Source organism: Procambarus clarkii, chromosome 55 (assembly GCF_040958095.1).
Source record: "Procambarus clarkii isolate CNS0578487 chromosome 55, FALCON_Pclarkii_2.0, whole genome shotgun sequence".
In the NCBI taxonomy this organism is placed as follows: domain Eukaryota; kingdom Metazoa; phylum Arthropoda; class Malacostraca; order Decapoda; family Cambaridae; genus Procambarus; species Procambarus clarkii.
Genome location: NC_091204.1, coordinates 24,931,071 through 24,952,931, shown reverse-complemented (window position 1 = coordinate 24,952,931; position 21,861 = coordinate 24,931,071). Strand labels below are relative to the sequence as shown.

General features: G+C 40.7%; 1 protein-coding gene across 4 annotated transcripts in view; it reads right to left on the bottom strand.

The window, feature by feature from the left end:
- Positions 1–2,573: 2,573 nt before the first annotated feature.
- Positions 2,574–21,861, bottom strand: part of LOC123751070 (methyl farnesoate epoxidase) — a 330,011-nt gene continuing 310,723 nt past the window's right edge. For all 4 annotated transcript variants that reach the window (XM_069305551.1, XM_069305553.1, XM_069305552.1 and 1 more), the window contains 3 exons: positions 5,171–5,270; positions 3,655–3,814; positions 2,574–3,463 (listed from right to left, as the gene is read on the bottom strand). In XM_069305551.1, the coding sequence (XP_069161652.1) occupies positions 3,282–3,463; positions 3,655–3,814; positions 5,171–5,270 (442 nt within the window). In that variant the 3' untranslated portion in view covers positions 2,574–3,281. The remainder of the gene's footprint in view (positions 3,464–3,654; positions 3,815–5,170; positions 5,271–21,861) is intronic.

Genomic DNA, 21,861 nt, shown 5'->3' with positions numbered 1-21,861 from the left:
GTACTATCCATCGATGGGCAGAGAACTGTTCTATGTGACGTGCGAGCTTAAAAACATAATGAATTGTTATGCTATAAATATTAATTTAAAAAATAATCTAGGGGATCGAGCGCTCTACCTAGGTTGTTATAATGCAGACGAGATAGAACATTTAAATATCTCATCAAGAAAACCTATCGTCCTCATAACTAATATTTTACCATCACACAGCAGATTAACTATGGGACATTGGGTAGCTATTTATGTTGATAAAGTTAAACATCGAATGTTATTTTTCGATAGTTATGCAATATCGGCGGTTACTTATGGACATTATTTTCAGGATTTATTAAAACTAACAAAATAACAGAGGTGTTTGGAATGTGCTACAGACTCCAGAGTGATTTTACTCCTACCTGTGGTCTCTATTGCGTCATGTTTGTTCATAGTGTAAGTCACCTGGGGTTGCCTTCAACAGTCATTACTTACATAATGTATTTTCAAGCGTTAATTTAAAATTAAATGATAAACGCGCCCTCGCTTATGCGAGACGATATTTTCCTATGAAACATCATTGTGTTAGGACATTTTGTAGAGGTGTAGGGGTTGGTTCTTATAGGTGGTGTAGAGAATATTTTTGTTAGCTAGGCAACCTACCTAACAAGGGGATTACCCCTATATAAAAACCCCTCTCACCCCACAACCTTCCTAGAAGACCTCCAACCTCCTCATTCTACAAATGGAATGTGTCTCTCCAAAAACACCCACAGGGAAGATTGAAGTCCTTGAAGGGCCTGGTTAGTATTACCCTCACTTTCTGGTAAAGATTTATTTTTTCCCACAATAGAAAGTTTGTACAACCTCTATTTTACCTCTTCTTTTTTTCAGTGCAATTCTTGGGACCTGTCCACATTTGTAGAGTAGTAATTCTATGTGGGGGGTCTGCCCCAAACAAGATGCTGTTACGTAGCCTAATTGATGATGCCTGCTGTAGAGGACACAAGGTCGCTCCTGCAGGGGGAGAGGTATGTACTAGCCGTTCTTAGAGGAAATAGAATATTTTTCAAATAAAAGATATAATCCTATAAAAACCTTTAATCACTATAAATTATTTCCCTCATCTCTTTCCAGAACACTTCAGATGCGGGGGAGAAGGAAACTCAAGCAAAAGGCAACCACCCAACTCACCCCACACCCCCAAGAGAGGGGGGAGGGGGTCAAGACCTCCCCCCACTCACCACAGATGGGGAGACGTCAGAATTCTATTCAGATGAGGATGGGGAGGTGGAGGGGAGTGAGGAATAAGAGTGAGGAATCCATAACTACAATTATTACCTATCATAATTAACTTCTTATAAATCATTTGTGATTTTTACCTAATAAAGCATTAATAAATTCTTTGATTTTTTTAACCCCTGGGGGAGATTTATAATTTAATACTCTTATATAAGACCAACACCACCCCACTGGGTGTGGAACGCTGTTACGGTAAAGTCAAGGTCATTAGGTGTGACGTAGGGTACGGGCGACCACCCCTACCGAGAGGAACCTGTTTTACACCTGCCCTATAGAGGAATGTGGGGGGCGTAACTGGCACTCACCCGTGTGTGTTTATTATACAAATAAATTAATTTTTTACTTAAATATACTGTCATACTTTACTGTATAAATGAACATGATCAAAGCGGTACATAATAGATACCTATCTTCGCTGTTTTTTCGACTGCTACCACTCACTCCTTGGGTGACCTAATATGGAGTGGCACTATGTGGCACCCCGCTTCTGATTTTCTTATCTGATTGCCCTACATAGGTGGGGCTATCTGTCACCAAAATATCTACTGAAAGTCGGGAGTCTTGTATTGAGAGTTAATGAAGCGGCTCCTGCCAATCAAAGTAGAAAACTTGCACCTAGATGGCGGGGCCCTTATCGACTAATTGAAAGAACAGGTCAGGTTAATTTTGTTATTAAAGGTATTTTTGAAGACCAAGCCGAGAGAACGGTTCATATTAATAAGTTAAAACCTTATCACACTAGGGAGGAACTAGAGCTGCCTTCAGCAAGTTTAATTCCTGACCTGTCTAATGATTCAAGTACTAAGTCAGATGATGAGGATGACCTTCTGTGAAATCTCAATAGTAGTCAAACTCAATCTCGTCATCCCATGGTAACAAGGTCGCGAGCTGTACAGTAAAATGTTAGTAACTCCCCTAGTCAGGTTTAGAAGAATTCATAATATTTATCCTGTAGAGGCAATGGTGTGTATTTACTGATGTGCATGACTCAGGTAGCATACTTTGCCTTGCTCTGGGGTTTTCAACTTCCTATACCTCAGAGTAAATATCCATGCTTCTGCCATTTGTTGTTGGCTGTCTTTCTCAGGTCTGATGGTACACCAGTTCCAGCCTCCCAGGCTCACGTGAGCCAAGGATCGAGATCAGCAGGTGTATTTGCATTTATTTACAACACTAGAAGGCGCTGCAACATTGCCTGTATAAACAATGAATAGACAAACCTCTGCAGTGCATAATTTTTTCCAAAGTTTTAACATAATTAACATGTGCCAATAATTAAGAAAAAAATAATTACTGTCCGCCGATGATACTTTTAATTCTCCCCACTTTACAATTTTTTTTAATTGGCAAAATTAGGTATACACAGCAAAGTGTTGCTACCCTATTCTGTATGATATATTACACAGTGTAGATCAAGAACTAGCTATAGGTTCAACTATTAATCCCATCTTACAGGATGGTTAGTCATACATGGAATTTGGGGAGATAATACCTGCCGTAATACAAAAACAAACCAGCTCTGACTAAACAGCTGGCTATAAATTCATCCAATATTCCCATCTCACAGGATGGTTAGTCATACACGGAATCAGGGGAGAAAATACCAGCCTCAGTACAAAAACAAATCAACTCTGACTAAAAAATCAGGTGAGAACATAAAATGTGAGGCTGATCTCATACCCTCCACTAGCAAAATCTTGGTACAGCACAAGAATATCTTCCAATATTCTTGAGTGAATGAAGTAATTACAGAGCTCAAAGTACCTCATACCATTAGGTCTGAAGTCACTTATAACAGGGCAATCACAGATATATTGTTGGAGAGTATGTCCCAGCTCTTGTTCACATAGTTTACAATGGAGTGTTCATCATTGTCGTCGTCTAGTGGATGTTTTATGCTGCCCGTACATATGATTCTCGGTTCTAAAATGTCATAACTTTTTATACTCGTGCTTTATGACAGAATGGTGTGTTAATTTTCAATTTCCTTTTGGAGGTTGTTTCAACTAGAACCTGGATCTGGCGAATACCTTGAACTCTGGGGGCAAGAGTACGAACCCTAACTTGCCCTCCGTGTCGGGCACAGGGACCTCGGGGTCCAGGCTGAAGGTAAAGCGTTGCATTAGGGCCGAGAAGAGCAAGAAAGTTGTCATCCTGGCCAGAGGCTTCCCCAGACACATTCTCCGACCTGGACAACACAGGTAGTGTGAGAGACATCGTATGATTAATATTGTGTCAGACATTTGCTTTAAGGAAGAGCGAGAAGTTATGATATCTTCCCTCGTCATTTATATACATGAATAAGGTTATCAGAGCACAACTTGACACATGCGAGGTTCACGAACACAGACCCAGCGTATCGTACATATATAATGTTACCTTTGCCGAAGGAAATAAGCCGCTCGTCCCTGCGCAGTGAGCCATCAGGGTTGACGAAGCGCTCTGGGCGGAAGGTGTCGGGGTCGCCCCAGTAGTCCTGGTCCATGTGCACGCTGTACAGGTTACACAACACCGTCGTCCCTTCAGGGATCCGTCGGCCCTGCACAGTTGCCGGGGTAACACAAGGGCGTCAGCCTCCTCTAACAACATCATTGTAACAACATCATTGTAATAAGAAAGGTAATGAAGGAAATAGTAAAACAGAGAGAGATTAAGAGGTTTGCTAAGACAGCCAACTATTGTTAAACTTCTGTGAACCAAACAATTTGGGGAGAGACTGAGTCACTGAAATCAAGTTAAGATCAATCTGCATCTATTAGGGAGAATTGTCTGTCTGTCTGTCTGTCTGTCTGTCTGTCTGTCTGTCTGTCTGTCTGTCTGTCTGTCTGTCTGTCTGTCTGTCTGTCTGTCTGTCTGTCTGTCTGTCTGTCTGTCTGTCTGTTCCTCTGTCTGTCTGTCTGTCTGTCTGTCTGTCTGTCTGTCTGTCTGTCTGTCTGTCTGTCTGTCTGTCTGTCTGTCTGTCTGTACAAGGTCAGAAGGCTAATGCTTGGGGTTAGCCTCCAGGAACATTGAACAATGATGTGTGAGTGTAAGACAAATGTCACAGGTGGATGGGGTCGACAACGTGTCTCTACATTTAAAAATTGGCTCCCATTGCTACAACTAAGAAGAAAATAATTTACAAACAGCTCTGTTCCTGCTTTCTAAAACTCAACATATTAAGTCTTTGTCAGTTTGTCTTCCGTTTCCAAAAGAGTGCCAATGATGCATTATTAGTCTGCTTAATATACTCTGCACTGCCCTTGACAAAAATGAGTTCCCAATTGGACTCTTGACTGACCTGAGAAAGACCTTTGATACTGTAAACTATAACTACCTCTTACTAAACTTCACCACTATGGTATGCAAGGCCTTACTCTGGTCTATATTGGTTCCTATCTCAGTAACAGACACCAATATGTAGTCATCAATAACATAACCTCCCCCACGCTACCATTGACAGTAGGGGTTTCAGAAGACAGCATCTTGGGACTTATCCTATTTCTTATATACAGCAATGATTTGCCAAATGTTTCTAATATTCTTAAACCTATACTATTTGCTGACGATACTACCTTCATCTGTTCAGACCCCAAACTCCACACACTAAATATTTAAATTGTATATAACGAATTAAAAAAAACGGCCACAGTCGGGTACACACAACACACCTATAGTGTGGTGTCCCTGAGGGTACAGTGAGGTACACACACAACACACCTGTAGTGTGGTGTCCCTGAGGGTACAGTGAGGTACACACACAACACACCTGTAGTGTGGTGTCCCTGAGGGCACAGTGAGGTACACACACAACACACCTATAGTGTGGTGTCCCTGTGGGCACAGTGAGGTACACACACAACACACTTGTAGTGTGGTGTCCCTGAGGGCACAGTGAGGTACACACACAACACACCTGTAGTGTGGTGTCCCTGAGGGCACAGTGAGGTACACAGATGGGCGTCACAGCACGCATGCGATGTACCTCCATCAAGGTCGCCTCCACGTACACCAGCCTGGAGAATAAAAAGAAACTGTAGAAGGAACTGTAGAAACTGTATTGGCCAATATAATATAGTTCCGATTTGCCCATACGAATCAGATCATACTGTTCCATACAAGGTAACTCCTATTAGCTGATACAAGGTAGCTTCTATTAGTCCATACGAGGCAGCTACTATTGGACCATACGAGGCAGCTACTATTGGACCATACGAGGCAGCTACTATTGGACCATACGAGGCACCTACTATTGGACCATACGAGGCAGCTACTATTGGACCATACGAGGCAGCTACTATTGGACCATACGAGGCAGCTACTATTGGACCATACGAGGCAGCTACTATTGGACCATTCGAGGCAGCTACTATTGGACCATACGAGGCAGCTACTATTGGACCATACTAAGCAGCTCCTACTGGATCATACGAGGCAGATCATATTGGCCCATACGAGCCAGACCATACTGGCCCATACGAGGCAGCTCCTATTGGACCATATGAAGCAGCACAAACAACAGGGCTTTATCAAGGAACATGTTATCGCCACACGCAGCCAGATCATCACCAGAGACATCTTGACACGCAACACTGAAATAATCGACAAGTATAACGACAGCAGGAGAGTGGACATCAGCGAGGCACAACATATTAAGAAGTCCACACCAGCAATCAACAAATAGCTAACACATGATTACATTCTACCCACTTCAAGACCCAGAACCAACGCAGAGACAGCATCCAATGACCCTCCGTAAGGAACATAATCTGCTCTGTTGATATATTTAATACCCAACTAATACCACCTTGTTACCCCTTGTTATGGCGTTCATCCTTCCACCTCACACATAGAGTATATAATCCGATGTTAAACACGGTAAAACACACTCAGTTACACTTCAGTCGCTGAGTGTAGCAGTACACAGTTACAGTCACTCCTTCAGTTACTCTTTTAGTACAGTATAACCATGTCTCCCCAGGATATGACTTTCCTAACCATCCTTCTTGAATTATTAACGTCAGAAGGACACAGTGATATAGTAGCAAGAGCAAGGAAAATTGCTGAAGACGACCAAACCCTAAACGAAGCACCGTGGCAACTTGTAGGCAACGGAAAGGCAAACAAACGAAGAAGAACCGAAGAAACGTCGAAAGAAACCAAACTAGAAGCCAACCAGAACTCAAGAGCAGCACCCAAACCAATGCCAAGGACCATATTCAAAACCAAAAAACCAGTAGATGGTCCCACTTATGCTTACATTGCCGCACTGGAAGAGAATAATCCAGGATCAGGTCTTAGAGCCAAGCCCGACATTAGAGGTAGATATAACATATCCACATCTAATCCGGATATAATCACAAACCTCAGGAACACAGAACACCTAGTGGAACTGAAACCAGAAGAAAAAATCACCAAAATCATAGTTCAAAATTTCCCGGTCGAAGTTCATGCAAACAGACTCCTAGAATGCCCAAATGTCACGGCGGAAAGATGCAAGCACAACAATATCGAAACAAGACAGGTTCTTGTAACAATAAAAGGACCTCGCATCAACACTCTGAGTGTTGGCATCTATGGTCAATTCAGGCTGAGACTGTACAACCCAGAACCCATGCGCTGTTACAGATGTCAGCGCTTCGGCCACCACAAAGATGGCTGCAGAGGCCCGGAACGATGTGGTGTATGTAGCGAGCTCCACAATACCGACATATGCAAGAATCTGCACAAAGAAGGCAAACAAACGAAAGCAAAATGCAGAAAGGGTAAAAAGAATACTAGCTTTCGGATCAACCCAGCATCCCAAAGTAACAACTTCTAGACCCCAATCGACCAGACCCTTGGTAAAAAGCCAGTGGTACACCCCTCGGCAAGTCCGAATAAATGAAGATCAGCAACAGTCTGGTGCGCCGGGTCCTTCTGGTCTGGGCAAGGACGGGGCCGCCAACAAGTGGAGGGGGGCAGGGGGGCGCTGCTCCACTGGGAGACAGCAACAGAATGGATCGGGGCGGCAGGGTGAAGATGCCTGCCGTTGCCTCCGGGACCTCCCAGGCAGGAATGATGATCCCTGCATCATCGGGTGCCCCAGTGGCTGGATGTAGCAGGGGCGCTTCGGCCCAACCAAGAGTCTCCTCACCCACCAAGAAGAAAGTCTCCACTCCAGCCAAGATGACACAAATGGTCGGGTAAACCAATACTGTAAAAACCATCGACTCAATGATTCCACTATAACGGAAAAATGGACAATCTCAAAATTATACAATGGAATATTCAAGGATTCAAAAGCAAAGCACAAACACTCAGAGCAGTGCTTCTCAAGGATAGCATTGATATTGTTCTACTCCAAGAAACACTCACCAGGACTGGCAGATATATCAATATCCCAGGATATCAAGGATTCCACTGCACAAGGTGGCACCAGAGGCATTTCAATTCTAGTAAGAAATCATATCAATGCCACGACAATCACAGACTGGCGAGAACGTCGAAATTATGGGAGTTAAGCTCACTATGAGGAACTCAACGCTGTCCATTGAAAATGGACAGCGTTAATATCTTGATATCCTGGGATACATTTTCAATGTATACAAGAGCCAGAGAGAACATGACATGGATCTCAACAATCTTTGAAATAGCAGTCACTACACCTACTATCATCTCTGGTGACTTCAATGCTCATAGTGAATTACTTCTTGATTCACCAAGAACCGATGCCACCGGAAGACATATTGAACATCTTTTGGATGAAGTGCCAGAAATCAGTCTGCTTAATTCGACGGAACCAACCCACACTGGTGGGGGAAAGTTGGATCTCACGTTTGTTTCCACCAGTATTTATGAGTTGTGTCATTGGTCAATGGATCATGTTATGACTAATGACCACTTTGCTACAAAAACAGTTATTAATATAGCACTACCTCCTAGACCTCCAGCTCCCGAGCCCGGATGGGACTTTATCAAGGTAGATTGGACGAAGTTTCAGGAAGCTCTCGAAACTTGGCACCAAAACTACACTCCTCCTGACAACACCGAAGAAATGGAAAAAGATTTAGTAAATGCAATACATAGAGCAGCAAATCACGCCATCCCCAAGAGGAAAACAATTACCCAACAACACAAGGAACATTGGTATTACTGTGATAGGATCAAAGAGCTACATAACAGACTAAATCGTGCACGAAAGAATTTCAGAAGAGACAGAACCGAAGCTAATCTAGGACTTCTTAGAGTTGTCCGAGATCATGTGCACGTAGAAACAGCAAAAATCAGAGAAGAAAAATGGCTCGAGTGGTGTGCCAAGCTAAATCAGCATACGTCCTTGGGCGACATCTGGAGGCAGATCATCAAGGCCAAAGGAAAATCACCTCCTGCTCCGCCGCACCATGTTCATCCAGAGCAAGTTATGTTGAATGGGGCCTGGGTGTAGTGCCCCTAGGAATTTAATATATCGTGATCATGTCTCTTTTCATATATATATATATATATATATATATATATATATGTACATTATATATATATATATATATATATATATATATATATATATATATATATATATATATATAGATATATATATATATATATATATATATATTGTGACGGTAACGCGTTGGTGTTCGGCTGTTTCAAAAGCTAGGGGTATGGCCTCGTCACATATAGAAACAAAAAAGAGAAAATCTGGAACTTCGTCTGTGGTAAGGTAATGGGAAGACACACAAAACACAAGTAAATTTAACAATGAGATTTTAATGACGTTAGAAAAGCAAAACATGAATAAAATGGACATACAAATTGGAACATAAAATCAATCAATCAAAAAATTAAGAATAATCAAATGGCAATATGAAAAGTTACGTTAAGACAAGTGAGTAATAACAAGTGAACAATATACAATGCAAAATATGGGTGCAGGAATATTGGCTTTAAGCTGCCACCTCTCTTAGTACACGTAAGCCAGAGCTTAGTCTACCAACGAGACGTGTTAACTTGTTGAAAGCACTGGATATTCTGAGGTCTGCAGGTCGTGGTGGCTCCAGACATCAGGTAGTGTGGCGGTGGAGGAGCAGAAGCGACTGACCACCAGCCAATCAGCGATGAGCAGGCGACGGACAGGTAGTTTGGTGGTTCGAGTGGCGGAGGCGGAGCAGGGGTTCCGGGTGCTGAATACGTTTGCTCTCTGGCAAACCTTGGAGTTGTACTTGTTGGATATTTCTTCCATATTAGTTGTATAGGGATGTATAGCGACGAACTTAGGAGGGAAGAGCAGGCTCAATCTCTTGAAGGAGATTATCGTCACAATATATATGTCGTACCTAGTAGCCAGAACGCACTGCTCAGCCTACTATGCAAGGCCCGATTTGCCTAATAAGCCAAGTTTTCATGAATTAATTGTTTTTCGACTACCTAACCTAACCTAACCTAACTTTGTCGGCTACCTAACCAAACCTAACCTATAAAGATAGATTAGGTTAGGTTAGGTAGGGTTGGTTAGGTTTGGTCATATATCTACGTTAATTTTAACTCCAAAAAAAAAAATTGACCTCATACATAATGAACTAGGTAGCTTTATCATTTCATAAGAAAAAAATTAGAGAAAATATAATAATTCAGGAAAACTTGGCTTATTAAGCAAATCGGGCCTTGCATAGTAGGCTGAGAAGTGCGTTCTGGCTACTAGGTACGACATATATATATATATATATATATATATATATATATATATATATATATATATATATATATATATATATATATATATATATATATATATATATATATATATGACAATGTCAGACCACGGAGGAAAATAAAACAGGAATTTCCTTAAGTACTTTCGTATATTAAATACATCTTCATTTTCCTCCGTGGTCTGACATTGTCACATTCTTAATCACGTGTTTATTTTCGTGATATACACACACATATATATATATATATATATATATATATATATATATATATATATATATATATATATATATATATATATATATATATATATATATATATATATATATATATATATATATATATATATATATATATATATATATATATATATATATATGAGTATATTTTGGTAGCAGTCTTTCCTGTAGATATATATTATTAAATATGACCGAAAAAGTAAGATTAATAATTCTAACACGAATTTTCTCTATCTTTCGTACATTTCTTTTCACTGTTGGTGGTAATTCAAAAATCAATTCTCCAAAATTCATTTTTATTTCTAGTCTGATGCGACACTTGAGCGCATTTCGTAAAACTTATTACATTTTCAAAGACTTTAGTTTACAACGTACACAACTGAATAGAACTTACACATCTCCGATTTGTTTATATCTACATTTGAGTGAGGTGGATGGGGTGAGGTGGCATTAATAGGGTATTAATTTCATCAACACAAGACAGAACACGAAACAATGGGTATTGAATGGAAGTGATTGTAGAAAGCCTATTGATCCATATTTCCTGATGCTTCTATATTGGAGCGGAGTCTTGAGGTGGGTAGAATATAGTTGTGCATTAATTGGCTGTTGATTGCTGGTGTTGACTTTTTAATGTGTAGTGCCTCGCAAACGTCAAGCCGCCTGCTATCGCTGTATCTATCGATGATTTCTGTGTTGTTTACTAGGATTTCTCTGGCGATGGTTTGGTTGTGGGAAGAGATTATATGTTCCTTAATGGAGCCCTGTTGCTTATGCATCGTTAAACGCCTAGAAAGAGATGTTGTTGTCTTGCCTATACACTGGGTTTTTTGGAGCTTACAGTCCCCAAGAGGGCATTTGAAGGCATAGACGACGTTGGTCTCTTTTAATGCGTTCTGCTTTGTGTCTGGAGAGTTTCTCATGAGTAGGCTGGCCGTTTTTCTGGTTTTATAGTAAATCGTCAGTTGTATCTTCTGATTTTTGTCTGTAGGGATAACGTTTCTATTAACAATATCTTTCAGGACCCTTTCCTCCGTTTTATGAGCTGTGGAAAAGAAGTTCCTGTAAAATAGTCTAATAGGGGGTATAGGTGTTGTGTTAGTTGTCTCTTCAGAGGTTGCATGGCGTTTCACTTTCCTTCCTATGATGTCTTCGACGAAACCATTGGAGAAGCCGTTGTTGACTAGGACCTGCCTTACCCTACAGAGTTCTTCGTCGACTTGCTTCCATTCTGAGCTGTGGCTGAGAGCACGGTCGACATATGTGTTAACAACACTCCTTTTGTACCTGTCTGGGCAGTCGCTGTTGGCATTTAGGCACATTCCTATGTTCGTTTCCTTAGTGTAGACTGCAGTGTGGAAACCTCCGCTCTTTTCCATGACTGTTACATCTAGAAAGGGCAGCTTCCCATCCTTTTCCATCTCGTAAGTGAAACGCAGCACGGAACTCTGCTCAAACGCCTCCTTCAGCTCCTGCAGATGTCTGACATCAGGTACCTGTGTAAAAATGTCGTCAACATACCTGCAGTATATGGCCGGTTTCAAGTTCATGTCGACTAAGACTTTTTGCTCGATGGTACCCATGTAGAAGTTTGCAAACAGGACACCTAGGGGAGAACCCATGGCGACCCCATCTACTTGCTTATACATGTGCCCATCCGGGCTCAAGAAGGGTGCCTCTTTTGTACAAGCTTGGAGTAGTTTCCTTAGAATATTTTCTGGTATGTCAAGAGGAGTACAGGCTGGATCACGATACACTCTGTCGGCTATCATCCCGATTGTCTCGTCCACTGGTACGTTGGTGAACAGTGATTCTACGTCCAGATTCTTAGATTACTAAGAAATGTACGAAAGATTGAGAAAATTCGTGGTAGAATTAGTAATCTTACTTTTTCGGTCATATTTAATAATATATGTCTACAGGAAAGACTGCTACCAAAATATACTAATATTAAAACGCACGACCCAGCAGCTAGGAATCAAGCCTTCACGATAAAATATCGCCAGGATCTGATTCGTGATCAGATATACAAGGCAGAGAATGAAATCAAAGACAACAAAACGCAACTACTTCATGCTACAAACGAGTGGAGAAATAGCAACATCGACGAAAGTATCCGTACCCGCATTGAGCAACACCTCGACATCCTCACAGACCGACATCACCTCAGCACTGAAACAAGGATTATCAAGAAACTAACAACGTTATATGGAGGACCTATGGCAATTCCACGACCAAGAGATGGCTTCCTGAACCTTGCAGGAATTAACCTCACTGAGGACCAAGTCACTCTCCTAAATCTGGGCATAAACTGTCACGTTATGTCCAGACCGAGTGAGATGGCCCGGAAAGTGGAGTTGGAAATTCTGTTGGACGACATATTCGACCTCGAGACACAAAAGAAGGTCACTACCAAAGATACCTTACAAGCAGAACTTATTGCGGAAGGAGGAAAGAATCGAGGCAATTACCTAAGCACCATACTGTCCCCCGAGCTCAAAGCGGCAGCTAAAAGCCTTCGTGAGAACAAGGAGATAGTTGTCAGGAGAGGTGACAAGTCGCCAATATACGTCATTCTTAAAAAAGACGAATATCTGGCGAAAATGAACCTCATACTCTCTGACCAAACTAAATTCCAAAGGGTAACGAAGGACACTACAGCTGAATTGAAAGCAAAGTTCAACAAACTGATCGAAACTGTGAACGCCAAGAAATCAGGACTCCACCTGCCAAAAATTATTGGGGAATATAAACCTGGATATGCGTATGGAAATGTCAAGACACACAAGCCTGGAAACCCACTTCGGCCAATCATTAGCCAGATACCCACACCCACGTACAGACTGGCGAAGCGACTCAACGACCTGCTGACTCCTTATGTCCCTTGCGTCTTCAGCCTGAAGTCTCCAAAAGAATTTGTTGACTTACTGCGGGGCACACGGGCCACAGGGATAAGAGCCTCGTTGGACGTAGAATCACTGTTCACCAACGTACCTGTGGACGAGTCAATCGGGATGATAGCCGACAGAGTGTATCGTGATCCAGCCTGTACTCCTCTTGACATACCAGAAAATATTCTAAGGAAACTACTCCAAGCTTGTACAAAAGAGGCACCCTTCTTGAGCCCGGATGGGCACATGTATAAGCAAGTAGATGGGGTCGCCATGGGTTCTCCCCTAGGTGTCCTGTTTGCAAACTTCTACATGGGTACCATCGAGCAAAAAGTCTTAGTTGACATGAACTTGAAACCGGCCATATACTGCAGGTATGTTGACGACATTTTTACACAGGTACCTGATGTCAGACATCTGCAGGAGCTGAAGGAGGCATATGAGCAGAGTTCCGTGCTGCGTTTCACTTACGAGATGGAAAAGGATGGGAAGCTGCCCTTTCTAGATGTAACAGTCATGGAAAAGAGCGGAGGTTTCCACACTGCAGTCTACACTAAGGAAACGAACATAGGAATGTGCCTAAATGCCAACAGCGACTGCCCAGACAGGTACAAGAGGAGTGTTGTTAACGCATATGTCGACAGTGCTCTCAGCCACAGCTCAGAATGGAAGCAAGTCGACGAAGAACTCTGTAGGGTAAGGCAGGTCCTAGTCAACAACGGCTTCTCCAATGGTTTCGTCGAAGACATCATAAGAAGGAAAGTGAAACGCCATGCAACTTCTGAAGAGACAACTAACACAACACCTATACCCCCTATTAGACTATTTTACAGGAACTTCTTTTCCACAGCTCATAAAACGGAGGAAAGGGTCCTGAAAGATATTGTTAATAGAAACGTTATCCCTACAGACAAAAATCAGAGGATACAACTGACGATTTACTATAAAACCAGAAAAACGGCCAGCCTACTCATGAGAAACTCTCCAGACACAAAGCAAAACGCTTTAAAAGAGACCAACGTCGTCTATGCCTTCAAATGCCCTCTTGGGGACTGTAAGTTCCAAAAAACCCAGTATATAGGCAAGACAACAACATCTCGTTCTAGGCGTTTAACGATGCATAAGCAACAGGGCTCCATTAAGGAACATATAATCTCTTCCCACAACCAAACCATCGCCAGAGAAATCCTAGTAAACAACACAGAAATCATCGATAGATACAGCGATAGCAGACGGCTTGACGTTTGCGAGGCACTACACATTAAGAAGTCAACACGAGCAATCAACAGCCAATTAATGCACAACTATATTCTACCCACCTCAAGACTCTGTTCCAATATAGAAGCATCAAGAAATATGGACCAATAGGCTTTCTACAATCACTCCGATTCAATACCCATTGTTTCGTGTTCTGTCTTGTGTTGATGAATTTAATACCCTATTAATACCACCTCACCCCATCCACCTCACTCAAATGTAGATATAAACAAATCGGAGATGTGTAAGTTCTATTCAGTTGTGTATGTGTAAACTAAAGTCTTTGAAAATGTAATAAGTTTTACGAAACGCGCTCAAGTGTCGCGTCAGACTAGAAATAATGAATTTTGGAGAATTGATTTTTGAATTACCACCAGCAGTGAAAAGAAATGTACGAAAGATTGAGAAAATTCGTGTTAGAATTATTAATCTTACTTTTTTGGTCATATTTAATAATATATATATATGTATATATATATATATATATATATATATATATATATATATATATATATATATATATATATATATATATATATATATATATATATATATATATATATATATATATATATATATATATATATATATATATATATATATTATTAAATATGACCGAAAAAGTAAGATTAATAATTCTAACACGAATCTTCTCAATCTTTCGTACATTACGCTTCACTGTTGGAGGTAAATAAAAAATCACTTCTCCAAAATTCATTTTTATTTCTAGTCTGACGCGACACGGGCGCGTTTCGTAAAACTTATTACATTTTCAAAGACTTCACAAATACACAACTGATTAGAACGTATCTCTGATTTGATATCTACATTTGAGTGAGGTGGGAAGGGTGATGTGGCATTAACACAAGACAGAACAGGAGGGGATATTAATAGGGTATTAAAAGTATCAACACAAGACAGAACAGAAACAATGGGTATTGAATAGAAGTGTTTGTAGAAAGCCTATTGGTCCATATTTCTTGATGCTTCTATATTGGAGCGGAGTCTTGAGGTGGGTAGAATATAGTTGTGCAATAATTGGCTGTTGATTGCTGGTGTTGACTTCTTGATGTGTAGTGCCTCGCAAACGTCAAGCCGCCTGCTATCGCTGTATCTATCGATGATTTCTGTGTTGTTTACTAGGATTTCTCGGGCGATGGTTTGGTTATGGGAAGAGATGGTTTGGTTATGGGTTATTCTCTTCCCATAACCAAACCATCGCCAGAGAAATCCTAGTAAACAACACAGAAATCATCGATAGATACAGTGATAGCAGGCAGCTTGACGTTTGCGAGGCACTACACATCAAGAAGTCAACACCAGCAATCAACAGCCAATTATTGCACAACTATATTCTACCCACCTCAAGACTCCGCTCCAATATAGAAGCATCAAGAAATATGGACCAATAGGCTTTCTACAAACACTTCTATTCAATACCCATTGTTTCTGTGAGTTTACCCATTGTGTGAGTTTTCAGTTGCATATTGTCCTGGGGACCATTCAGGCTTGTTCGCATTTGTGTTCCTCACGTGTGCCCCAAAGAATGAGGTGATTTGGTAAAATGCTATGCCCAAGATTACTATCCGAGTGCCGGCGGTGGGGTGGTTCAAATAGCTTAGGCTATCACCTCATTATGTCCGGTCGTGATGGTCAAGTGGATTAAGGCGTCTTGTACATACCAGTTGCGTTGCTTCTGGGAGTATGGGTTCGAGTCACTTCTGGGGTGTGAGTTTTCAGTTGCATATTGTCCTGGGGACCATTCAGGCTTGTTCGCATTTGTGTTCCTCACGTGTGCCCCAAAGAATGAGGTGATTTGGTAAAATGCTATGCCCAAGATTACTATCCGAGTGCCGGCGGTGGGGTGGTTCAAATAGCTTAGGCTATCACCTCATTATGTCCGGTCGTGATGGTCAAGTGGATTAAGGCGTCTTGTACATACCAGTTGCGTTGCTTCTGGGAGTATGGGTTCGAGTCACTTCTGGGGTGTGAGTTTTCAGTTGCATATTGTCCTGGGGACCATTCAGGCTTGTTCGCATGTGTGTTCCTCACGTGTGCCCCAAAGAATGAGGTGATTTGGTAAAATGCTATGCCCAAGATTACTATCCGAGTGCCGGCGGTGGGGTGGTTCAAATAGCTTAGGCTATCACCTCATTATGTCCGGTCGTGATGGTCAAGTGGATTAAGGCGTCTTGTACATACCAGTTGCGTTGCTTCTGGGAGTATGGGTTCGAGTCACTTCTGGGGTGTGAGTTTTCAGTTGCATATTGTCCTGGGGACCATTCAGGCTTGTTCGCATTTGTGTTCCTCACGTGTGCCCCAAAGAATGAGGTGATTTGGTAAAATGCTATGCCCAAGATTACTATCCGAGTGCCGGCGGTGGGGTGGTTCAAATAGCTTAGGCTATCACCTCATTATGTCCGGTCGTGATGGTCAAGTGGATTAAGGCGTCTTGTACATACCAGTTGCGTTGCTTCTGGGAGTATGGGTTCGAGTCACTTCTGGGGTGTGAGTTTTCAGTTGCATATTGTCCTGGGGACCATTCAGGCTTGTTCGCATTTGTGTTCCTCACGTGTGCCCCAAAGAATGAGGTGATTTGGTAAAATGCTATGCCCAAGATTACTATCCGAATGCCGGCGGTGGGGTGGTTCAAATAGCTTAGGCTATCACCTCATTATGTCTGGTCGTGATGGTCAAGTGGATTAAGGCGTCTTGTACATACCAGTTGCGTTGCTTCTGGGAGTATGGGTTCGAGTCACTTCTGGGGTGTGAGTTTTCAGTTGCATATTGTCCTGGGGACCATTCAGGCTTGTTCGCATTTGTGTTCCTCACGTGTGCCCCAAAGAATGAGGTGATTTGGTAAAATGCTATGCCCAAGATTACTATCCGAGTGCCGGCGGTGGGGTGGTTCAAATAGCTTAGGCTATCACCTCATTATGTCCGGTCGTGATGGTCAAGTGGATTAAGGCGTCTTGTACATACCAGTTGCGTTGCTTCTGGGAGTATGGGTTCGAGTCACTTCTGGGGTGTGAGTTTTCAGTTGCATATTGTCCTGGGGACCATTCAGGCTTGTTCGCATTTGTGTTCCTCACGTGTGCCCCAAAGAATGAGGTGATTTGGTAAAATGCTATGCCCAAGATTACTATCCGAGTGCCGGCGGTGGGGTGGTTCAAATAGCTTAGGCTATCACCTCATTATGTCCGGTCGTGATGGTCAAGTGGATTAAGGCGTCTTGTACATACCAGTTGCGTTGCTTCTGGGAGTATGGGTTCGAGTCACTTCTGGGGTGTGAGTTTTCTGTTGCATATTGTCCTGGGGACCATTCAGGCTTGTTCGCATATACATATATATATATATATATATATATATATATATGTCGTACCTAGTAGCCAGAACTCACTTCTCAGCCTACTATGCAAGGCCCGATTTGCCTAATAAGCCAAGTTTTCATGAATTAATGTTTTTTCGTCTACCTAACCTACCTAACCTAACCTAACCTAGCTTTTTTTGCCTACCTAACCTAACCTTACCTATATATATAGGTTAGGTTAGGTTAGGTAGGGTTGGTTAGGTTCGGTCATATATCTACGTTAATTTTAACTCCAATAAATAAAAATTGACCTCATACATAGAGAAAAGGGTAGCTTTATCATTTCATAAGAAAAAAATTATAGTAAATATATTAATTCAGGAAAACTTGGCTTATTAGGCAAATCGGGCCTTGAATAGTAGGCTGAGAAGTGAGTTCTGTCTACTAGGTACGACATATATATATATATATATATATATATATATATATATATATATATATATATATATATATATATATATATATATGTATATACATATATATATATATATATATATATATATATATATATATATATATATATATATATATATATATATATATATATATATATGTATGTATGTCGTACCTAGTAGCCAGAACGCACTTCTCAGCCTACTATTCAAGGCACGATTTGCCTAATAAGCCAAATTTTCTTGAATTAATATATTTTCTCAATTTTTTTTCTTATGAAATGATAAAACTGCCCATTTCATTATGTATGAGCTCAATTTTTTTTTATTGGAGTTAAAATTAACGTAGATATATGACCGAACCTAACCAACCCTACCTAAAAGCCGAAAAAGTTAGGTTAGGTTAGGTTAGGTAGGTTAGGTAGTCGAAAAACAATTAATTCATGAAAACTTGGCTTATTAGGCAAATCGGGCCTTGCATAGTAGGCTGAGAAGTGCGTTCTGGCTACTAGGTACGACATATATATATATATATATATATATATATATATATATATATATATATATATATATATATATATATATATATATATATATATATATATATATATATATATATATGTATGTCGTACCTAGTAGCCAGAACGCACTTCTCAGCCTACTATGCAAGGCCTGATTTGCCTAATAAGCCAAGTTTTACTGAATTAATATATTTTCTTTAATTTTTTTCTTATGAAATGATAAAGCTACCCATTTCATTATGTATGAGGTCAATTTTTTTTTATTGGAGTTAAAATTTACGTAGATATATGATAGAACCTAACCAACCCTACCTAACCTAACCTAACCTATAAGTTAGGTTAGGTTAGGTAGTCGAAAAACAATTAATTCATGAAAACTTGGTTTATTAGGCAAATCGGGCCTTGCATAGTAGACTGAGAAGTGCGTTCTGGCTACTAGGTACGACATATATATATATATATATATATATATATATATATATATATATATATATATATATATATATATATATATATATATATATATATATATATATGTCGTACCTAGTAGCCAGAACTCTCTTCTCAGCCTACTATTCAAGGCCCGATTTGCCTAATAAGCCAAGTTTTCCTGAATTAATATATTTACTATAGTTTTTTTCTTATGAAATGATAAAGCAACCCTTTTCTCTATGTATGAGGTCAATTTTTTTTTATTGGAGTTAAAATTAACGTGGATATATGACCGAACCTAACCAACCCTACCTAACCTAACCTAACCTATATTTATAGGTAAGGTTAGGTTAGGTAGCCAAAAAAAGCTAGGTTAGGTTAGGTTAGGTAGGTTAGGTAGACGAAAAAACATTAATTCATGAAAACTTGGCTTATTAGGCAAATCGGGCCTTGAATAGTAGGCTGAGAAGTGCGTTCTGGCTATTAGGTACGACATATATATATATATATATATTTATATATATATATATATATATATATATATATATATATATATATATATATATATATGTCGTACCTAGTAGCCAGAACTCACTTTTTGGCCTACTATTCAAGGCCCGATTTGCCTAATAAGCCAAGTTTTCCTGAATTAATATATTTTTTCTAATTTTTTTCTTATGAAATGATAAAGCTACCCATTTCATTATGTATGAGGTCATTTTTTTTTATTGGAGTTAAAATTAACGTAGATATATGACCGAACCTAACCAACCCTACCTAACCTAACCTAACCTATCTTTATAGGTTAGGTTTGGTTAGGTAGCCGAAAAAGTTAGGTTAGGTTAGGTTAGGTAGGTTAAGTAGTCGAAAAACAATTAATTCATGAAAACTTGGCTTATTAGGGAAATCGGGCCTTGCATAGTAGGCTGAGAAGTGCGTTCTAGCTATTAGGTACGACATATATATATATATATATATATATATATATATATATATATATATATATATATATATATATATAAATATATATATATATATATATATATATATATATATATATATATATATATATATATATATATATATATATATATATATATATATATATACATATATACACAGAAATCACAACAGCGTGATGCATCAAATGAACAAATCCTCATGGGCCATGACGAGGGTTCGAACCTACTTTCGAGAGGATCCCAGATGCTGCCTTAATCTCGGACATAGGTTCGATCCCTCGTCTTGGCCCTTGTGGATTTGTTCATTTGATGCCTCACTCTATTGTGATTTATGTGTGTAATGAAGTAAGGGCGAAGAGGGAGAACAGCTTATTGACAGTGCTTGGGTGCATGGGGGAATTGTGTAAAAACCTGGTTTGTGTCTCGGAGAGACTGCAGGATCCGTGGTAAGTCAAGATGATTTCCCAGTTGCAATTCTTTTAACCATGTCGTAGCTCAGTCGATTAAGGCAGCGACTGGGATCCTCTCGGTTGTAGGTTCGAACCCCCATCACGGCCCTTGTCAATATGTTCATTTCATGTATTTTTTCTAGAAAAGTTGTGTTCTATAGTGTAGCACCTAAATTTGTGTTTGGTAATCTAAATGTAGCCTTACACGGGTACTATAATTCTATACAACACGATTAGATGTCTGTTACGGACCCGAGCCCAGCGTCCGAGCACGGAGCAGTGACGACCACGCCATCTGTGGGTCAGCTCCCGAAACCCCCTCCAAATGGACGACGCCATCTAGTGAGGACGAGATATACCGGCCACAGGGGCTGGTGTCCCGTCTTAATCAGCTCGTAACATAGCCGCTGCTGACCTCTGGTGAGGTGACGCTTAGACAGCAACGCCATCTATGGAGTGGATAGGTGGGCGTTTGCGTCTAAGCCTGTGAGTGAGGTGCCCTAGAGTGTAACTAGTACTGATGACGTGTCTGATTACAGAGTCGACCTGGGACTGCTGTATTCGACGATGGATCAGTCTACCCAAGGCAGCCGTAGAACCTCCACGCATTTGCTGCTGAAGCTGTGAGTCACCCTCCGGATGAACACTGTTGTGTTAGCCTGCCTGTGAGGTGGCAGAACCAGGGATTGTCGTACCCGGGGCTGACTGGTGGAGAAGACTAGCCACTGGGGTGTTGTGTTGAGGAGAGTGATCTGTGGAATCACACGAGGCTCCTGCCTAGGGCTCGCAACCCTAGTATCGGTCGTGGAGTGGCCTACGCAGCGTAGCTGATTGGAACCTGCCAGCTACAGGCTGGATTTGTGGTTGATGGCCTCAACGACGGCGCACCCAGTGGGACTGTGATTTGGCTGGCCTGTGGCCAGGGTAGACTCGTTTAAGGGAATCTAAGGATTCATCGTAAGGCCACAAGAGAACCAGGGCTAAGCATCGTTGAGCACCGTGAAACCTCCTGAGTCTTCGGAAGAAGAAGTCATTGTACATAAGTGTAGTCATAGTAACCGCGTGTGACGGTTTATATATTTATTTATGGTGGTGGTGTAATTATATATTTAAGTTTAGTGCAGTTTTATCCCTTCCCCTTTAATTTACTTGAGTTACGGAACACACCCCTTGAAAGCCACTACTTACTTGGGGCCGGATACCCCATCTCTAATAACATCAGAGAAAGAACCCAGTTGCGACCCAATAGGGCCGTAACAATGTCTTGTTACTAATTTCTCTTGCTAAGAAAACTAGAATAATATTTTGCTTAAATCCAACAATAAACCAATTTCATGTGATTTAGATCATCTCGGCTTGTATGGATCGCTGCCGCTGTTACTTTATAGTTACGAATAAGAGCATAG